The sequence below is a fragment of the Biomphalaria glabrata genome, chromosome 9, assembly GCF_947242115.1.
Source record: "Biomphalaria glabrata chromosome 9, xgBioGlab47.1, whole genome shotgun sequence".
NCBI classification, from domain to species: Eukaryota; Metazoa; Mollusca; class Gastropoda; family Planorbidae; genus Biomphalaria; species Biomphalaria glabrata.
In genome coordinates this window covers 13,782,496-13,801,328 of record NC_074719.1, presented here as the reverse complement: position 1 = coordinate 13,801,328, position 18,833 = coordinate 13,782,496, and the positions used below count along the sequence as shown (strand labels likewise).

The following is an 18,833-nucleotide window of genomic DNA, read 5'->3' as shown; positions in this document are numbered from 1 at the left end:
AAAATTTGCTCTCCCTTCGAGTGATTAACAAAGAACACAAACAAATAAATAAATAGGTCCCAAATAAATAAAACTCTCATCACTATAAAAGACAGCTGGTAATTAAAAAAAAAGTCAGCAGACTTATAATTTGTAGACATAACATTGACAAAGAATACAAACAAATAAATAAATAGGCCCCAATAAATAAAAGACAGCTGGTGTTTTTTTTTTAAGTCAGCAAACTTAGAATTTGAAGACATAACTTAATCCTTATGTCTCCCAATGGGACAACAGTAGGCTACTAGGCCTATCTTCATAATAAAATGTTGTTCTAGGCAATGTAATTCCCTCTGTTGGATCCATGATGTCCATCCTACATTCTTTGCTTCTTGTTAGTCTGATCTCTTCCATGTTTGCGCTTTCTTTTCCCCTGTGGGTTCCAGTCCAGAGCCTGTTTTGCAATATTTCCCGATGTTCTTTACACTAAAACTTTAAGAACCACTGCAGTCAATTATACACTAACGTTTCACTAGTTGAGTAAAGGGCAGTGTCACGTTCTGTTGACGCACGAGAGTCTACAGTGCGACAAGGACTTCTAAGGAGGTTCCGGTTGGTTGATCACGAAAAAAAAAAAGATGTAACTGAGCCTATCGTCTTATCCTCACTGGCCATGTCACCCATCTTTTTTTTTTCTTCTTCCTTCACCAGCCATGTGCCATGAACCGTGACACAAGCCAACAACCTTGACGTAGAGCAGCGGTTCTCAACCTGTGGATCCCGACCCTCTTGGGGGTCGAATGACGATTTGCCAGGGGTCGCCTAAGACCATCGAAAATATTGATTGTTATTGTCTATTCTTCTATTGCTGTATGTGTGTGTGTGTGGGGAGGGGGCTCGCGGCAGAGTGGGGGTTTGTAAAAAGGGGTCGCCGAGCTTAAAAGGTTGAGAACCGCTGACGTATAGGCTCGTATGCTCATTCCATTTCCGTCACTATCGTAGTAGCAGGTCTTAGGTTCGTTCAACTGTGCCCAATGTAGTAAAAAGTTGTGGAACGGATATGTAACGAGCTTGTACACTAGTTCAACGAACGCTTTGCATTGTTGTAATGGACCTCATTCACCAATCGTAAACAAACAACATTTAGCCACGTGATTCTCTATCTCTTCTATACAAATTACGTAATCCATAAAGGCTGTCACGTGATACATTTTTTCATTGTTTTATCAATATTATCACGTTGTTGTTTGTTTACGATTGGTGAATGAGGTCCATGATGAATTGGTGCTTACTCAAACTTATACTGTTAGTGTGTTCAAAGAATTCTGCCTACACTAAATGAGCATCAAGCTTATGTAAACAAATAGTTTTAAAGTAATTATATATAGGCCTACACATAATCTAGCTTGCTCATATGCTAATTAAGAAATGAAAAAAAAAAGACCATTTCATCTATTCCTTAAAAACAATAGGGCTTATATATATATATATGGCATATGAACATATGGCATAATAGATCTATAGGTTCCAAGCAGAAACGGCTATAGAGGAGGGATCGAGGTGCAGATCCCTAGGTTTCAATATTTACCGATGCCAATGCCGGTTCCGTAATTATATGCCAATAGTAGCCTATAATGCATTGTGTGGTCGATAAATAATCTTATTCAGTAGGCATACTCATATGAGATCTTTAAGACAATCTATACAAACAAAGAAAGGCAGACCATATTGGCTAATTTATAACTCATTAATGGCATACACAGTTCAGAGACAACATGTAGGCCTACATAGGTTTTTTGCTTATATTCTTATTTAATGAGTTTTCTTTTGTTTTGATAAGTCTCGGACGTTCCGTCAGAAACTGAAGATTATAATTAGGTTATGGTCCAATATGGCCTACCTATCACAGGAGGTGGAAGCGGGTTTCGAACTCTGGACCATATCGTGAAAACCGAAGCGCATACCATAAAACCAGCTGCTGCAGCAGCATAGCCAACATTTATTAGGCCTTATACATCACTATCACAAATCACCAAAAGTGCTGTTAGAAATGACTGCATTAGATAATTGGAGTCCCTGGGCGAAGTGAATTTGGTGGCCAAAAATGAAATAGAAAAATAAAAAATAAACAGCGATAAAATAAAATTACGCAATTTATTAAAAGCCTAGTGTACTCCAACAATAACACTATGGGGTTATGGGGAACGTGTCTCGATATTTCTTCTCTAAAAAGTTATTTTTGGTCCTGTTTGAGGCCCCCACAAATCAGAGGCCCCAAGCGGCTGCCTCTAGTTTGTCTATGCGTAAGGCCGGTCCTGGTACAATGACTTGGAGTGCTCATATCAAGTTTAACAATATCGGGGGGGGGGGGGGGGGGGGGGCTAGGGAGAGAATTGGCTACAGGTAAACTGGCCTATATGAAAAGTATATTATTTGAATTTATTGCACCCTAAAGAATTGGCATCAAACTACGCGAATAATAGGCCTTTATATCTACATCTTCATCTAAGTGTTATACAGTTTAATATATAGAGTCTAGATTCAAGATCATAACTTACAAATACAATCTACACATATACTGCATATACTCTGGCACAAACTCTGTATAGGTCTATAAAGTTTTAAAATTACACAAATACAAATAAGTGGAAGGAAGGCAAAGTAGTTTTTTTAACATATGCATTGTAAAAAAACACTTGAATTAATATTCTAGGGATTTAGATTTGATAGGCCTATCTATCTATCTATCTATCTATCTATCTATCTGTCTGTCTGTCTGTCTGTCTGTCGATCCGTCTGTGTTCTCCCTCCGCTCACTCATCTCTCTATCTCTCTTTCTCATTGTATGCAGTGCCTTTTTTTAAAAATAGGTGCCGGTACTCAGTGATTAGGTGCAGGTACTCAGGGATGGATTACCTAACTTTTAACTACTAATAAATTAATAATAAACGTTAAAATACAAGAAAAGTAATATTTTTTCCCCCACATTAAAAAAAGTGCCGGTACGCCGTACCGGTGCGTACCGTCACAAAAAAATCACTGCCTATATGTATAAAATATACAATGTATGACATAAAAATAATCATCAATAATTATGAGAAAATTATGGTTCGAGCAGGAGTTGGAGGGGGAAATTAGAATCTCTCAAATCTTAAATGTATTCTGTTTGACGTGAAGTTTAGGTTGCTATGGTTCAATGTACAGGAGTTGGGGGGAAAAAGACACGCAGTGAACATTGCCCTATAGCCTACCAAATGTGTACAAACAATAGAGTTCATGGGTAGTGTAGAATGCTATGGATTTTTGTAAGGGCATGCCATAGGCCCACACGTGCTGAAACGTTAAAATGAATCTAAACTTCGAGGGGATTTCAAACGTAGATGTAATATTGGGTCTGTTTGTCAGGACTTTTTCTTCTTACCTATGGTCGTGATTAGGCCTATAGTTGTAAAGCATGTGCAATGCAAATTCTTGATCTACATTCTCTATGGACATTAACTTCTAAAAAGGGACAGGTTCTTTAAAATAACACATTCGAACGTATGAAAACTTCTATTATTATTAATGTTTTTATTAAACTTTTCTTTTACTTTTCTTTACAAATTGACATTTATATAAAATTTTAACTCTAAAATAAAAAAAACATGTTAAATGACAGAGCGCCATTAATATTTGTTTTTTGTTGTAAATTAGAACTTCTTTAAAAAAAAAATCAATATGAATGGTGCTTGGCTAGCTAGTTCAAGGTGGTTAAAACCCGAAAAAACCCTGACCTAGTTGAAGATATTCACTAATGTGAATTATTTTGCTACTCGATTATGACTCTATGTATTCTTAACAGCTTTAAAAATCGATTACAAATTTTTAGTCTCGGAACATACGATACTTATTTACAAGTAGTTTGTATTTGCCAGTTTGTCTGACATGTAGATATGTGCGGATAACATTGCTTTAATATTATTCTGTTAACTTTTATTCTCAAATCGTTATTACTTATAGATTTTCATATTTATTTTTTGTTGGAAGCATACTTTAAAATTTTAATCTATATTTATATTTAATAAGAATCCGAAAGGAAAGGTTTTGTTACCTCAATTAGATCTCTAATCCTGGCCTTACTACATGGACATTAGACATCCATATTTATGTCCGGTATCTTTATAGTAATATTCGTTTGTTATGTTTCCAGGACATGCTAAATCAATTTGATGAGTAATTATGGTGAGTTTTGCATGAAATGTTACATACATCATTTGATAATCCAAGTGTATTGTCTTGATGAATTTATTTTAATTCTAAATATGCTAAATTTATAGATCTTGGGCCTACATGGACACCCTCCTTTTATTTTTACTTCTATTTTATTTTTATCATTTATGGCTATTAAAAAAAAAAGTACTAGATTGTAGACTAGAGGACTCTATTTAGAATCTCATGACACTTATGATGATGATAGTCATCATACTTCATACAGTGGTCTTTAAACATGATCTCTGTTCTGTATTCATCAGTGTTGTGTTGTACTTGTAGGATCTAAGGTCTAATGCCTAAGTCTAAGTAAGGTCAGGATGGTAATTCTCCTGCTGAGTCCTTGTGCTTTGTAGGTATAAATAATAAATTATCTATCTAGATCTATTAATCTTTATTCACAGCTGGCTAAGTGAGAGTGAACACTCCACTTTGGCTATGATTAACATTATCTTAGATCAAAATGTTGTTTTCTTGGTACTAAATGTAGACTCATCTAATCTAGAATCTAGATGACTTAGACTAGACTTAGTCTTATATTTGAAATAGAATTTTTTTTTATCAGAAGTAGACTAGATCTACAAATAATTAAAATTTATAATAACTTTTTATTGGTAGTGGTAAAGATCTAGCTAGATTTTAGACTGACTTAAGATTTAGACTTAGTCTGATTAGTAGTAGTAGTAGATTTAGTAGAGTTTAGTTAGATAGACTAGACTGTGAGTGTGATTCTATTAAAATCTAGAATCTTAATTTTTACTTTCAAATCTTTTGATAAAAAAAACAAAAACTTCCAACATCTAATCACTAAATTCCTGATGAAAATAAAGTAGCTAACTTGTCACAAATAATGCAGATCTGCTAAATATTGAATTTGAATACATAATAACCTTCCACTTCTGCATGGGTACAATATAGAATAGAATAGATCTATATTTCTATAGTAGTTGAGAGATGATGACAGGATACTGTAGACTGTAGAATGTCTTTAAAGATCATGCTTATTGCTTTAATGACCCTTGACCTACGGGAAGGCTTTTACCCAGAGGCCAGGAATGAAGGATTGTTTCTTCTGTCAGAAGATCTCCCATCAACTAAATGAAAATTTTATCACATCTGTCTATTGTGAAATGCGGTTCCTTGAGCTCTGCCTTAGTTCTCCCATCACAGCAAGGCTGAGAAACTGTATTGTCACAGTGAAAGACTGGAAGAGATCTGTCTCTGAATATGTCAAACATTCTGCTTGTTGTGAGACCCTTTGAGATGTGAGTCAAGAATTTCTTTTAGTCCTTCAATCCATCTTTTTTTAAAATAGTTTTCCTACTATTGCTTTATGTGCTGAATATCTTAGTGTTGTATTTGCTCAGGGCTGATTGATTCATATAGACTAATCTGCCTAGGTGGCTAAAACATTTTATTCTTTGTTAGGACATACACAAAAATGTAATAATCTGTTAGGCACCAAATAAATCCACTGGATAGTAATAAAATGTGGCCTTATTGTAATATATATGTTTTAAAAATCCTTTGGTATCAAAGGGAACAACTACATATATATGTACTTTTTATATAATGTAATGCTGATAATACAGTAAAATGGGATGGCACATTTTTATTTTATTTTTAATTTATGTACTTAATTTTCAGATCTTTTTTTGAATGAAAGTTGAAATTAATGCTAACATGAATGAAACATCTTATAATTCTCACCCCTGTTAGAAAATGTATAACAATCTAATCTTTTATATGTAATGAATACTGTCAAATTGTTAACATTCCAATCCTCTCAGTGAGAGTAGTGAGCAATATAGTCACTATATTATTGATCTTATTATGTAGAATAGGTCTCTGCTGGCTGCTAAAGATTAAAAAAATCTAGTAGATTGGTTTAGGCTGTGATCTAGATTTCTTGATCTAGTGTCTACTATTGAACTGGATGGATGGTCATTAAATGTCCCTCATTTTTCTTTCTGGGAGAAATGTGTTATACATGCATGCTGTGTGCCATAGGGAAATGTAGTCACACACATATAATGGAACCATCATTCATTATGTCAGTTGTCATTCTTGTTTGCATTATCACATTAAAAAAAATATTCACAACACTCTGCAACAATTAACCAAAGGAAATATACATAAAGGGATGAAATTTAGTATCTCACAAACATGCATAATTAATCACATTCACAACATTAAGACATTATTATTTTTGCCTTGAAAATTTATAGATTCTAGTTATTGGCACATTAATTGTATTTGTCAATTGCTGTGTGTGTGGTTTTTTTTTTTTAATTTATATATAACAAATGAGGAAAAGTTCCTTAAAAATTTCCATTTTTTTTTCTCAAAATTCTGTGTGAAAGAGCAGCATGGATAATGTTTGGTCCTTTGGTTTGTGAATGTATGCTAAAAGTGCTGTATTGTAGAATTTTACTACTTTTTTTTTTTTCTATCCGGCCACACATACACACAGTTTTCCTGCTATAACATGCTCTATTAAAGTTTTTAAAAAAATATTCTCGCTACAACTCACATAATGTTTTTTTTTTTTTTACAGTTCTCTTATGGATTGCTTTGCAAATGTGCCTGCTTAATTGGCACTCCAAAAGTCAGAAAGAAGATGCAGCTTTGGATTAAATAATTTTGTACCAGTTTATGCTAAAGAATAGAAGGAGGTGTGGAGAACTGACATTTTCTTTGACAAGTCAGTTGGTCCTTTGACACTTCCACTAAACATTTTCAGGATTATTTCAATCACGGAGCATATATAAAACTATAGTTTACTGTTAACTGTTCCTTGAAACGTAAAAAAAATGCCTTTTCAAGGATTACCTTGGACAGAGTTCATTTCCTGCCCTGTTTGCTGTAAAGTGTTCAATGAATGTCAGCAAAGGCCCATTTCTCTAGGCTGTGGTCATACTGTATGCAAGTCTTGCATTCGTAGCAAACTAAATGATAACAGGTGAGCCTACCTTGTTTTGATTTCTTTGTTAGGAAATATTTTATCCCTGCAATAAGTAAAAAAAAAGTGCTTAGTTTATTTTATATCATCGTTCTGTTTTGAGAGATATTGGTAGTGTCTAGCATACCAAAAATTTGGATAAAGGGTCATGGAATACCAATGTTCCTTTTTATAACTGTTGACCATTCTGATGTGGTCCAAAGGAATGTTACGCAATATGTTTGGCGTGCATTTTGTTGACAGATCTGTTGGAGGGAATATAAAGTGAATTGATTCCAATGCTAAAGGGTATTCTCTGCTTATTTATACCTTGCGGTTGATTCCTGGAGCCTTTGCATGGCAAAGTAGCAGAGGTTTCATTAATAGTCTAGCTCCTAATGGCCAAAACTCCTGGTTTTTGAGATGCCAGGTCTCCACATTCAGTTTTGCCAGGTTATTTGAGACATATTCAGAAGTACTTTTAGCTTTTGCCTGCCCTGACTATGACAATCTTTTAAAGTAAAGTAGTGAAAAATCTGCATTGTGATATTATTTTGTTGTTGTTTTATGTTGCAAATAATTAAGTGTTGTTAAATCATTTATAATGGTTAAAAATCACTTATGAATGTCACCTCTCATTACTTAAAAAAAAAATCATTTTTATTCATGTCATAGTTTCATATTTTTTATATAGGTGCCCATTTGACCAGATAGTACTACCCAGTGATGTGGATAAGCTGCCAGCTAATTTTGCTCTGATGCATTTGGTTGGTGCTGCTGTTCCTGAACAAGAGAAGGAAGCTGTAAAAACAGTTTCAGATAATCCCAAGTCATATGAACAAGCTAGAAAATGTATAGAAGAAATGGCTGTGCATCTAAAACCTTTGGCAGAGAGTAAGTTTTGATGGACTACTTCACGACTGTTACATTGTGTCTACTAAAAATGTTTCTTCAAAGTTTGTGTATGTGCTTATGTAAGAAAGAGGGATGGAGGGGGAAAGAGAGAGGGGTTTATAATTATTTAAGTAAGACTTTGATTTTGATTTCAAACTCCTCTGAAATAAGTAATCAGTGGCAATTTTATAATCTATATATGTAAAATTCAGCATTAGATGAAACTTGTAAAAGAATAGTTGTGTTGTTGTTACTTAGATATCAAGCTATTTTTTATAACATGGCTGGTTTTCATATTTAGTCTTATTCATTGTACAGACCTGCCTACCGTTACGCAAAATGCATATTCGTTACGCAAAATCTCCCAAAAATGTCAGTATGCAAATACGCATTTAACCCGTCGCGTTACGCATTTCGTATCCTTTTTTCCCCCTCTTACAAGCTTACGAGCGGTCACTGAGGTCATGCTAAGCCGTCCTGTTGGGGGGGGGGGCAGAAAAGGTGGGGGAACACATTGTGTCCAGATCTATTTAGCTGATACACCAACGTGATTTTTTTATTTTTTTTTGTAAGTTCTTAAGTAGAAATTAAATCAATTATGTTGAATCCCTGATTCCCGTATTCATTTGTATAGAAAAAAATATCAAAGTGCTATCGATTCAAAACACATTGAGTGACATTGTAGATATCTGATCTAGATCTAGATCTGGATTCTAGATCTAGAATCTAGATAACTTGTTATACAGGAATAGATCTAGCTAGAGTCTATCTAGACATTACGTTATGTCATGATTCTTTACATTACTCTACAATCTAGATCCAATTTAGTTGTAGTATATGAATATAGATATATATTTAGATTGACTAGATCTAGATCAATAACATCTACTACCATCTAGTTTAGATCTAGACTAGATTCTTAGTCTTAGTATAGAATAGATCAAGGATGAAGGTAGGCCTACGAAAGTTTGGAGTAGACCTACGTTTATAGCGGATCCACAGCATTGGTAACACTCTTGAGCCCAGATCTAGAGTAGATTATATTCATTAAATAGACATAGATCCAGTTCTAGTCTAGATATCATCTCTATTGTCGTATTGATCTAGATTTAGATTGTAGATCTAATCATGACATTTAGATTTAATATTATATATTAATATATATATATATATTGTGATGTTGCTAGTTCAGGCTGTCTTGAAGTCAACCAATTACTCTGCAATCGTTTGGGTGTAATTGTTCGGGTGTATTACGTGCAGTTGACTAACAAGTCAAACAAGAATAAAACAACATCGGTTTTAACAGGTGAAGAGATGTAGTCAACACTGGTGTACAAGTTCACATGAATTTATTCTGATAAAAGGCCACAGTAGAAGTCTCTGTCACTAAACACGTCGTTACCCTGGAATGTTCTATCGCTAACTGATTTTTCGGTCTCTAACCCAACATATCCCAAACGTCACTAGTCCCGTTCAATATGCGTCTTCTATGGTGCGTCGCTAAATAACTAACCTATATAAATAAGGTGTCTAACAGATTCCTCCCCCCCTTGAAAAATATGTCAATATTTTTCCACTACTGTCAAGTCTTACAAGGGCATTTTCAATTTAAGGGGAAGACCACAAACATAAAATCTTGATCTCTTCATCTTGACATCTTCATCTTGACAGTTCCTCATATTCATGTCAATGTTCATAACAGTTCATAACATTCCAGAATCATCTTCACTAGTACACAGTTCATCATGGAGGAAAATGTGGCATCTTATGGGCATGTCATACACTCACAAGTGTTCTTCACTGGCAGTAATCTGATAAAATACAATATTTCAAAAAAACAATTATAAACTTTATTTACACATTCAATAACTTTTTTCTTACCACCCTTTTATACGCTTTTGTCCATTTTTCTTTTATACTCACCCTTTTCCATAGAACTAACTTTCGTCAATGATATATGAAATGATTCACACAAAAAAAAAAAAAAAAAAAATATCCATACTTACTTTTAAATGCTTAACATCAAATTTACTTATCTCCCTTTTCCATAACATATAAATGGTGTCAATATATTAATATATATTACATACTCAATATAATCATAGTTTATTTACAAAATTATTTCACTTCAATGTCATTCTAGACAATAGATCAGCTACAATATTCACAGATCCACTAATAGCTTTCACTTCAAATTTATACTCCTGTAGTGCTAAGAACCATCTATAAACACGACTGTTTTTCATGCTCTTTTGCTGTATATACTGAATAGGTTTATGATCAGTTAATAATATAAATTTCCTTCCTATTAAATAGCTCTCTAGCTTAGTAATTACCCATATTACAGCTAAGGCTTCTCTTTCAATGACACTATATTTTTTTTCTGCCTCTGACAATTTTCTACTTACATATAATATAGGATGTAAGTTATCATAGTTTTGCATTAGACAACCACCAATAGCATTACCAGATGCATCAGTTGTGACATAAAATATTTTGTCTTTATCAGGTAGTCTTAATATTAGTTCATGACTAAAAACATCTTTAATTCTGTCAATAGCTTTCACACATTCCTCATTGCAAACTACTTTTTGAGGTTTTCCTTTTTTAAGTAAGTCATTTAGTGGATTCACTATTTCTGCTAAGTTCTTTATAAACTTTCTGTAATAATTTACTATTCCCAGTATGCTTTTAATTTGTCTTTTTGTTGTAGGTATTTCAATATTAAGTACTTTCTTTATGTTATCTTCAATAGGGCTAATCATGTTTTTATTTACTTTATGTCCTAGAAAAATTATTTCCTCCAATCCTATTTCTACTTTTTCGGCTTGAATTGTAAGTCCACTTTCTTTTATTATTTTGAATACTTCTTTTACATCTACCAAATGTTCCTCCCAACTATTATTAAAAATACATATGTCATCCAAATAGCAAATAACATTTTCTTTGTTTCCAATTATCATGTTCATCATTCTATTAAATGTGGCAGGTGCATTTACTAATCCAAAACTCATATAATTCCATTGAAAAATACCATATGGTGTTACAAATGCTGTGTAAGGTTTTGCATTTTCTGTTAAAGGTATTTGCCAATAACCTTTAGTTAAATCCAATTTAGTAAAAAATTTTGCTCCATTTAATTTATGTAAAATATCCTCTATATTTGGCATTGGATATGGGTCAAATTCTGTGATGTTATTAAGTTTCCTATAATCAATACATAACCTTATATCTCCATTCTTCTTTTTGGCTATCACAATTGGTGAAGCATAAGGAGATGTTGATGGCTCAATTATACATGATTCTAGTAAATTGTCTATTTCTTTCTTTACTTTGTCTTGTAAATGTAGCGGTATTCTATATGGCTTAAGCTTGATAGGTTTTGTGTCTGTTACTTTAATGTCATGTTTAATAATATTAGTTTTTCCTGGTATGCTGGAAAAAATTTCTTTGTATTCCTGTATTATTTTAGTTATATCTTTTGACTTTTCCTTAGTTAAATTATTAAGATTAATCTTTTGCCAAGTTTGATTCTCTTTTGTTTCTATTACAGGTATTTCCTTAATATCATTTTCATTATGATTTTCATTTGTTATTATCATCAAGCATTCTTCTCTTTCTGAAAATGTATTTTCTATTTCCTCCTGAATGTTTTGTATTAACTCATCTTCTCTATCATGATACAGTTTCAAATTATTTATGTGATATGTTTTAATTTTCCCATTTATTTCAATTTGATAATTCACATCACTAATTTGTTTTATCACCTTAAATGGACCTTTCCATTGTTTACCAATTTTATTTTTCAGGTCATTTATTAATATTAATACATTGTTTCCTACTTCTAGTGTTTTCAATTGTCTTTTCTTATTTATATTCTCATGAGCACTTTGTTTGTATTTCTTATTGTTGTTATATGCTTGAGTCCATATTTCTTTCAATTCTGTTGTGATTGTTGTTTCACTGTCATTATTTAATTTATTCTCATTATCTATTATATTTTCTTTAAAAACATCTAATTCATCTCTAGGTTTTCTTCCATGTATTATTTCATATGGTGAAAATTGTGTTGCTTCATGGATGTTGTTTCTATGAGCAAATAGTACATAGTTAATGTAATGATCCCACTTGTTCTGATTATTCTGAATTATTTTTGTTAATGATCTTTTTAATGAACCACCATATCGTTCACATAAACCGTTACTCTCCGGGTGGTAAACCGAAGAGTATATGTGTTGTATATTGTATTGTTTAGTCCATTTCTTAAATTGTTCTGACTTAAACTGAGATCCCTGATCACTCAATATAATTTTAGGTATACCATGTCTTGTAATTACTTTTTGAGTTATGGCATTAATGATATTCTCTGCACTTGTATTTGATAATGGGATTGCCTCTGGATATCTACTAAACATGTCTATTACTGTTAGAATGTATTTGTTATTATTTTCAGTTTGAATTAAAGGACCTATTAAATCAATAGATACTTTCTGAAATGGTGCTGTAGGTTCATCCATTTCTTGAATAGGTGCTTTATTCACTAAGCTTTTGTTAGATCTCTTTTGACATATGTCACATGAGTTTATGTATTTGTTGATTGTTGCTTTCATTTTGGGCCAAAATACTTGTTTTGACAAATTCCTATAACATTTCTTTACTCCCCTATGTGCTGCTAAATTATTATCATGTGTCATGATTAAAACATCTTTCCAATATTTCTGTGGTAAGACAAGTTGTTTTATTTTCTTGTTATCATTACTTGTTTGTCTAAACAATATTTTATTCTCTATACAAAATTTCTCCATTGGATTATTATTGTTTTTATCTGATATTCTTGAATAAATTTTCCCAATAATATTGTCATTCATTTGTTCTAATGCAAATGTGGGTATTGTTTCTTTTTCACTTTGAGATATTTGTGTTTCAAGACTATTTTGTGTTTCATTTTCTATCTCTCTTTCCTTAACATCTGTATTTTCTATTTGTATTACATTACTGGTTTCTTTTTCTTTATCATTACTTATTACATTTATTGTATTTTCCTGTTTCTTATCTTGTTTATCCATTGATCTTGTTATTATCATACTTGTTATATTTTGTGTTTCTATGTTTTCATGATTTTGTCTTATGTTTTTGTATTTGTTTTGCCAGTCTTCTAATTCTTTTCTTGAACATTCTTTAACTCCTTTTATGTTTCCTACTAACATATCATATCTCATTTCTGGTATTGTAATGCCATCACAATAACCAGTGAAAAATGGAGTTTCAATGTACACCCTTATAGCTTTAAATTCCCTTACCGTGCCATCTGCTAATTCTACTTTCTTAGTAAACCCTTTATACCAATGAGGTTTGACAAATTTAGTTTTTACTGCCAAAGTGTTACAACCTGAATCCCTGATTAATTCCACCGGAATTCTATCTACAAACCCTGAGTACACTGCAAAATTGTTCCTATTTCCTTCCATGAAATATACCCTATCTGTACCTTTATTTTTGTATTCCCTACTGTAACTCCTATTTCTATAATTTCCCCTGTCATTCCTATCTCTACTCCTATATCTACTGTTATTTTGTTCATTGTATCTATTTCTACTTCCAGACCTACTATTCCCTCTTCTACAGTTAGCTGCTATATGACCTTTTCCTTGACATTTAAAACAGGTTATTTCACTATATTTTCTATTTCCACTATTTGATCTGTTTCTATTTCTACTTCTATCAACATTTTCTTTGGTGTATCCTATTAAATCTACTTTGCTCTTATCCCTATCAGAAAATGGTTTATTTGGATAGGCATTTTTGTATACTCTCATTATCTCTGTTATTTCATCTATAGTTTTCGGGTTTCTTTCTCTAATAAAAGATTGTAATTGAGGATCACATTTATTTACAAAGTTGTCCACTAGAATAAAATTTTTTAATCCCTCATAAGAATTATTCACTTTTTCTAATTTTACCCACTTATTGAAAAAATCCTTTTCCATATTAATAGTAGTTTGGGGTTCTATTTCTAAAGATGGTATATTGTCAAAGTATTTCTTTCTAAAAGTTGTAGCATTATGACCATAGGCATTCAATAACTCTCTTTTTAAAACCTGATAGCTATCATCAATATGATGGTCATGATTTTGGCATATTGTTAGAGCTTGACCATGAACAAAGTCTATCAGTATTTCAGACCACTCTTCTTCAGGCATGTTAAATGTAGACATTTTTGCCTCATATCTTTTTAGGAAATCACCAATGTCATCCTTCTGTTCATCAAAACTTTGAATTTTTCTTTTTAGCCATGTCTGTGAATTAGGGTTGTCTCTTTGAGTGGTATAATTATTTGAATTATTTGTGTTATTTCCTTGTTCAGTTTGAGCTCTGGCTTGTGCTGCATCCAATCTCATCTTCTCCATTTTAGCTTCATGTTCTCTAATTTTTTCTCTTTCTTTGTCTTGCCTTTCTATCTCTTCTTTCTGTCTTTGACGTTCCGTTTCTTCCCTCACAACTTGCTGTACATAAGCTGCTAAGTCCTTTCCTTTTAACTCCATAGCCTTTCCATCCTGCATAGCTGTTTCCTTAACCTCCTTAAGGTCCACATATGATGATGTAGCCATTGTGTTTTATATTTTATATATATATTTTTACTTAGCCTATCTTGGTTATGGCTATACTTTAAATTTATTTTATATTTAGGTTTTTACACACTTTTATACCAGTTTTAAGTGTTATGTCTCTATCTCTAGATTTAGTAAATGTGTAAATCTAGTCTGAGTTATTATGGTTATATTCAAATCTGTATATTAGGTCCAGTATTACCCACAAATTTAAATCTAGTATATTATAGTATGTATAATAATACTATTTAGATCTATAGTTATCAAGAGCACTATGACCCCTAGATCTAGTATGAATAACTATGATCAATTTTAAAACCTGGTATGACTGAAATGTCTAGAGTACTCAGTAGACTCTAAGACTGTCTAGAGTAGGTAAGATAGATCTAGTCTAGATCCAGAAATTATGGTTCTATTTAACCATGCGAAATAAATATGTGTATACAGTGTCAAATATATCTTCAACAAGATATATATATCTAGAATGTACTACCTTCTTTCAATTAATAATATTTCAAATTCGAGTCTAGATAATTAAATGTACCAAAGAGATGTACAACAATTTGCAGATCTAAATTTAGCCAGACGACAGTGTTTGACTACATAGCCAGTTTCGGCATTATTCTCATGGCAAAATCATATTTGATTTTAACCGCTCAAACTAAAATTATTTTAGTCTGATTCACAGTAAAAGAATCCTACCCGCACTTTCTATCATTAAGTGAAAAAAAATACAGATCTAATTAAATTAATAAAAATAAATAATTTAAAATAATATAAACAAATGAAATAATTAAATGAGACTATCGCTATGGGTTGGGATGTGACAATATGGCACACAATGATAACGTCACGAAGTAACCAGGCAACAACGGATATGACGTTTACACAAACAAAACAAATTACAACCCTAAACGTATAATATAGCTTTTCATCTAAATTACGTCTTCTACCCCGACGGGTTTTAAGGCGCACCACCTGATTTTACTCAGGCTAACGTACCAAATTTAGACAAAATCTATTTCTAAGGGCAATCTAAACATATACTAATAAGAAAAATGGCACTTAGCTTTTGATAAGAAAGATCCCTTTGTTCGGACTCCCGAATATGTTAGATCACAACAAATTCCACTGCCTCTCTTCCAGTTCTGACTCTGTTCTCCGGTGCTACCAGTATCCCACGTAATGCCACAGATGTCCTGATATGCCACAGCAAAATGTTCTAGTTTCTTCGACGACTGTTGATGACCGTATGTGTAGTTCCGACGACTTTGTGTACACAGTTACTGACGAATAGGTTAACGGTTCTTCTGGCGATGACTTGATTTGTGTAGACGACTACTGACAAATAACAGTCTCTTGACGGCAACTTGATCTGGACGACTGACGAATAACGAATTTCTTGACGATGACTTGATCTGGGCTGACGAATAACGGCTTTCTTGACGATGACTTGATCTGGGCTGACGAATAACGGTTCTCTAAAATAGTTCACTGCTTCTGCTGCTACTCTGGTAGTACGACGAAGTTTGCTGTTGTCCGTTGCTTCACTAGACCAAACTGTCCAATGTAGACTAGGTGAGACCAAGGTCACCTCCGACGACGTTCCGTTAGACGATTAACGGTTTTCAACGAAATTAAGTGGATGTAGCTGTTTCCACTACTTCACTGCTAACAAGTCTAGATATGGTCTAGACCAACGAATACTAGATAAATCAATGTTCAGTAATGATACATACAACTTTACTAACCTTCCAAAGGTTAAACACAGTGACCGTTATAAAAGTGGCAAGCAACCGGTTCAATGAGCAAACTGCTCCACAAGAATCTCTCCAAGGGTAAGACGACAGAGCGATTTCGATTTAGTTAGCTACCAAACTTGTAGTACTCACAATACTTCTGACAGCGGGCAAACTGTCCTTCTCGAAACTGACGAGGTAAAACTTGATACTCGATGTGGCTCCTATGACGAAGAAAAAATATGTCCAACAGGTTCACTAACGATCTCTCACCCGTTATGAATGAACGGTTTCTCTGGTTGTAGGTCGATTCAGCATATGAAGATCAGGCTTTGATACTATACTGGTTAAGTAGACCAGACGTTACGATGATTACTGTCCTGACGAAGGTCACCCTGAGTTAACGGCTCGTTGAACGTACGATCAAGAAAATGTAGATCTAGAACAAAGTCACTCTGCGCTGATATTGTGTTCAGCCGTACTCCGATGAAATCTTATATCTTCGAGTGCACGACCCTCACCTGAGTAAACGTTCAGCTCCGAGGTCCGGTTCGATGTTCGTCGGGCTTCGAGGTTCGGGGTCGCCACTGTGATGTTGCTAGTTCAGGCTGTCTTGAAGTCAACCAATTACTCTGCAATCGTTTGGGTGTAATTGTTCGGGTGTATTACGTGCAGTTGACTAACAAGTCAAACAAGAATAAAACAACATCGGTTTTAACAGGTGAAGAGATGTAGTCAACACTGGTGTACAAGTTCACATGAATTTATTCTGATAAAAGGCCACAGTAGAAGTCTCTGTCACTAAACACGTCGTTACCCTGGAATGTTCTATCGCTAACTGATTTTTCGGTCTCTAACCCAACATATCCCAAACGTCACTAGTCCCGTTCAATATGCGTCTTCTATGGTGCGTCGCTAAATAACTAACCTATATAAATAAGGTGTCTAACAATATATATATATGACAAAATAGTGGATCGCATAAGTGTTATGCATTCTGGTGCCAAAATACGCATTTTGACCATCAGCGTTACGCATTTGGACTTTTTTTGGTAGGCAGGTCTGATTGTACCTTTTTTTTATGTTATGATATGGTTATTAATTAAACAAATAATTTTTATTTTATGATGGCCAGATGCATCTGATGATGACAGTTCAATCTGCAGCGAAACAGATCAACAGAAGACTAGTCAAAGTCCTTCTGGCATGAATGGAAACAATTTACTCAATAATAACACAAAGTGTGTTTTAAGTCGCCCAATGCAACGCAAGCTTATCAGTTTAATTCACTGCCAGCTTCTTGAGGAGGAAGGTCGTTCACGAGCTGCTAGAATAGCCCGATCATTAGGGGAGAGAATCGTGTCTGAGCTTCTAGTGCTACACCAGTATCCACACCAGCTTTCTGCAAATCTTTGGGCAGCAGTACGAACAAGAGGGTGTCAGTTTCTTGGACCAGGTATTAGGACAAATATTAACTTGCTTAGAGTATCTTTAGAAAACAAAAGTTGCATAAATGAAGAATTTTTGATGAGTTATACTAATATTATTTTGTGTGTGTGTGATTTATATTTGATTTTCTCTTACACAGCAATGCAGGAAGAGGTGTTAAAGTTAATATTATTGGCACTTGAAGATGGCTCATTTTTATCTCGTAAAGTCCTGGTGTTGTTTGTTGTTCAGCGATTAGAATCTAGATACCCTCAGGCGTCAAAGACAGCCATTGGTCATGTAGTTCAGCTACTCTATCGAGCATCATGTTTTAAGGTATATTGCGTAGTTGTTTATTTTATTTTATTTTTTTCTCTATAAACATCAATTATATATCTTTTTTAGAGGTTAATTTGAAATTTAACTTGTTTACCACTCTATAATATAAGTTGAGTTTGGAAGTGTATTTTTTTTCACTTTTATGTATTTTAAGGTTTTGAAACGTGAAGAAGAATCATCTTTGATGCAACTGAAAGAAGAGTTCCGTCAGTATGAGTCACTTCGTAGAGAACATGATTCCCAGATAGTACAGATTGCCATCGAGGCAGGTTTGAGAATTTCACCAGAACATTGGTCTTCATTGTTGTATGGAGATACAGCTCACAAGTCTCACATGCAATCAATTATTGATAAGGTAACAACCATTAGGCTGATCTAAGACATAACTTTGTTTATTTCTCAGTTTCTCTCATTCTTTCTTGCTTCAAATGTTTATTCTTTCTAGAGCAATCATTTTTTTTTTTTATTTTAAGCATCAAAGTCCACAGTCCTTTGCACAAAGCATAACAGAACTGATGTCAACATTACAGAGAAGTAGCGACCACAGTGGTCTACTTAAACTTCAGCCTCAGTTGGAATTTCTTTCTAACATTGATCCTGGTGCAGGTAGGTTTTTAAAAAAAGAAAATATAGTTCAAGTTGTTTTCAAAACTTAAT

The 18,833-nt window shown here is 33.5% G+C and overlaps 2 protein-coding genes across 4 annotated transcripts in view; one reads left to right on the top strand and one right to left on the bottom strand.

The window, feature by feature from the left end:
- Positions 1-15,075, bottom strand: part of LOC106074657 (uncharacterized) — a 119,919-nt gene extending 104,844 nt beyond the window's left edge. Inside the window, exon 1 of the mRNA XM_056041952.1 lies at positions 15,062-15,075. The gene's annotated coding sequence lies outside the window, so the exon portion shown is untranslated. The remainder of the gene's footprint in view (positions 1-15,061) is intronic.
- LOC106074648 (roquin-1-like) overlaps positions 3,357-18,833 on the top strand; it is a 27,685-nt gene continuing 12,208 nt past the window's right edge. The window contains exons 1-7 of one of the 3 annotated variants that reach the window (XM_013235459.2): positions 3,357-3,519; positions 6,785-7,189; positions 7,863-8,062; positions 17,545-17,865; positions 17,998-18,173; positions 18,331-18,531; positions 18,650-18,782. In XM_013235459.2, coding sequence (XP_013090913.2) covers positions 7,041-7,189; positions 7,863-8,062; positions 17,545-17,865; positions 17,998-18,173; positions 18,331-18,531; positions 18,650-18,782 — 1,180 coding nt within the window. In that variant the 5' untranslated portion in view covers positions 3,357-3,519; positions 6,785-7,040. Of the gene's footprint in view, positions 3,520-3,890; positions 4,201-5,258; positions 5,493-6,784; positions 7,190-7,862; positions 8,063-17,544; positions 17,866-17,997; positions 18,174-18,330; positions 18,532-18,649; positions 18,783-18,833 lie in introns of those variants that run through there. The other 2 variants (XM_013235457.2, XM_013235458.2) reach the window with 2 other exon arrangements.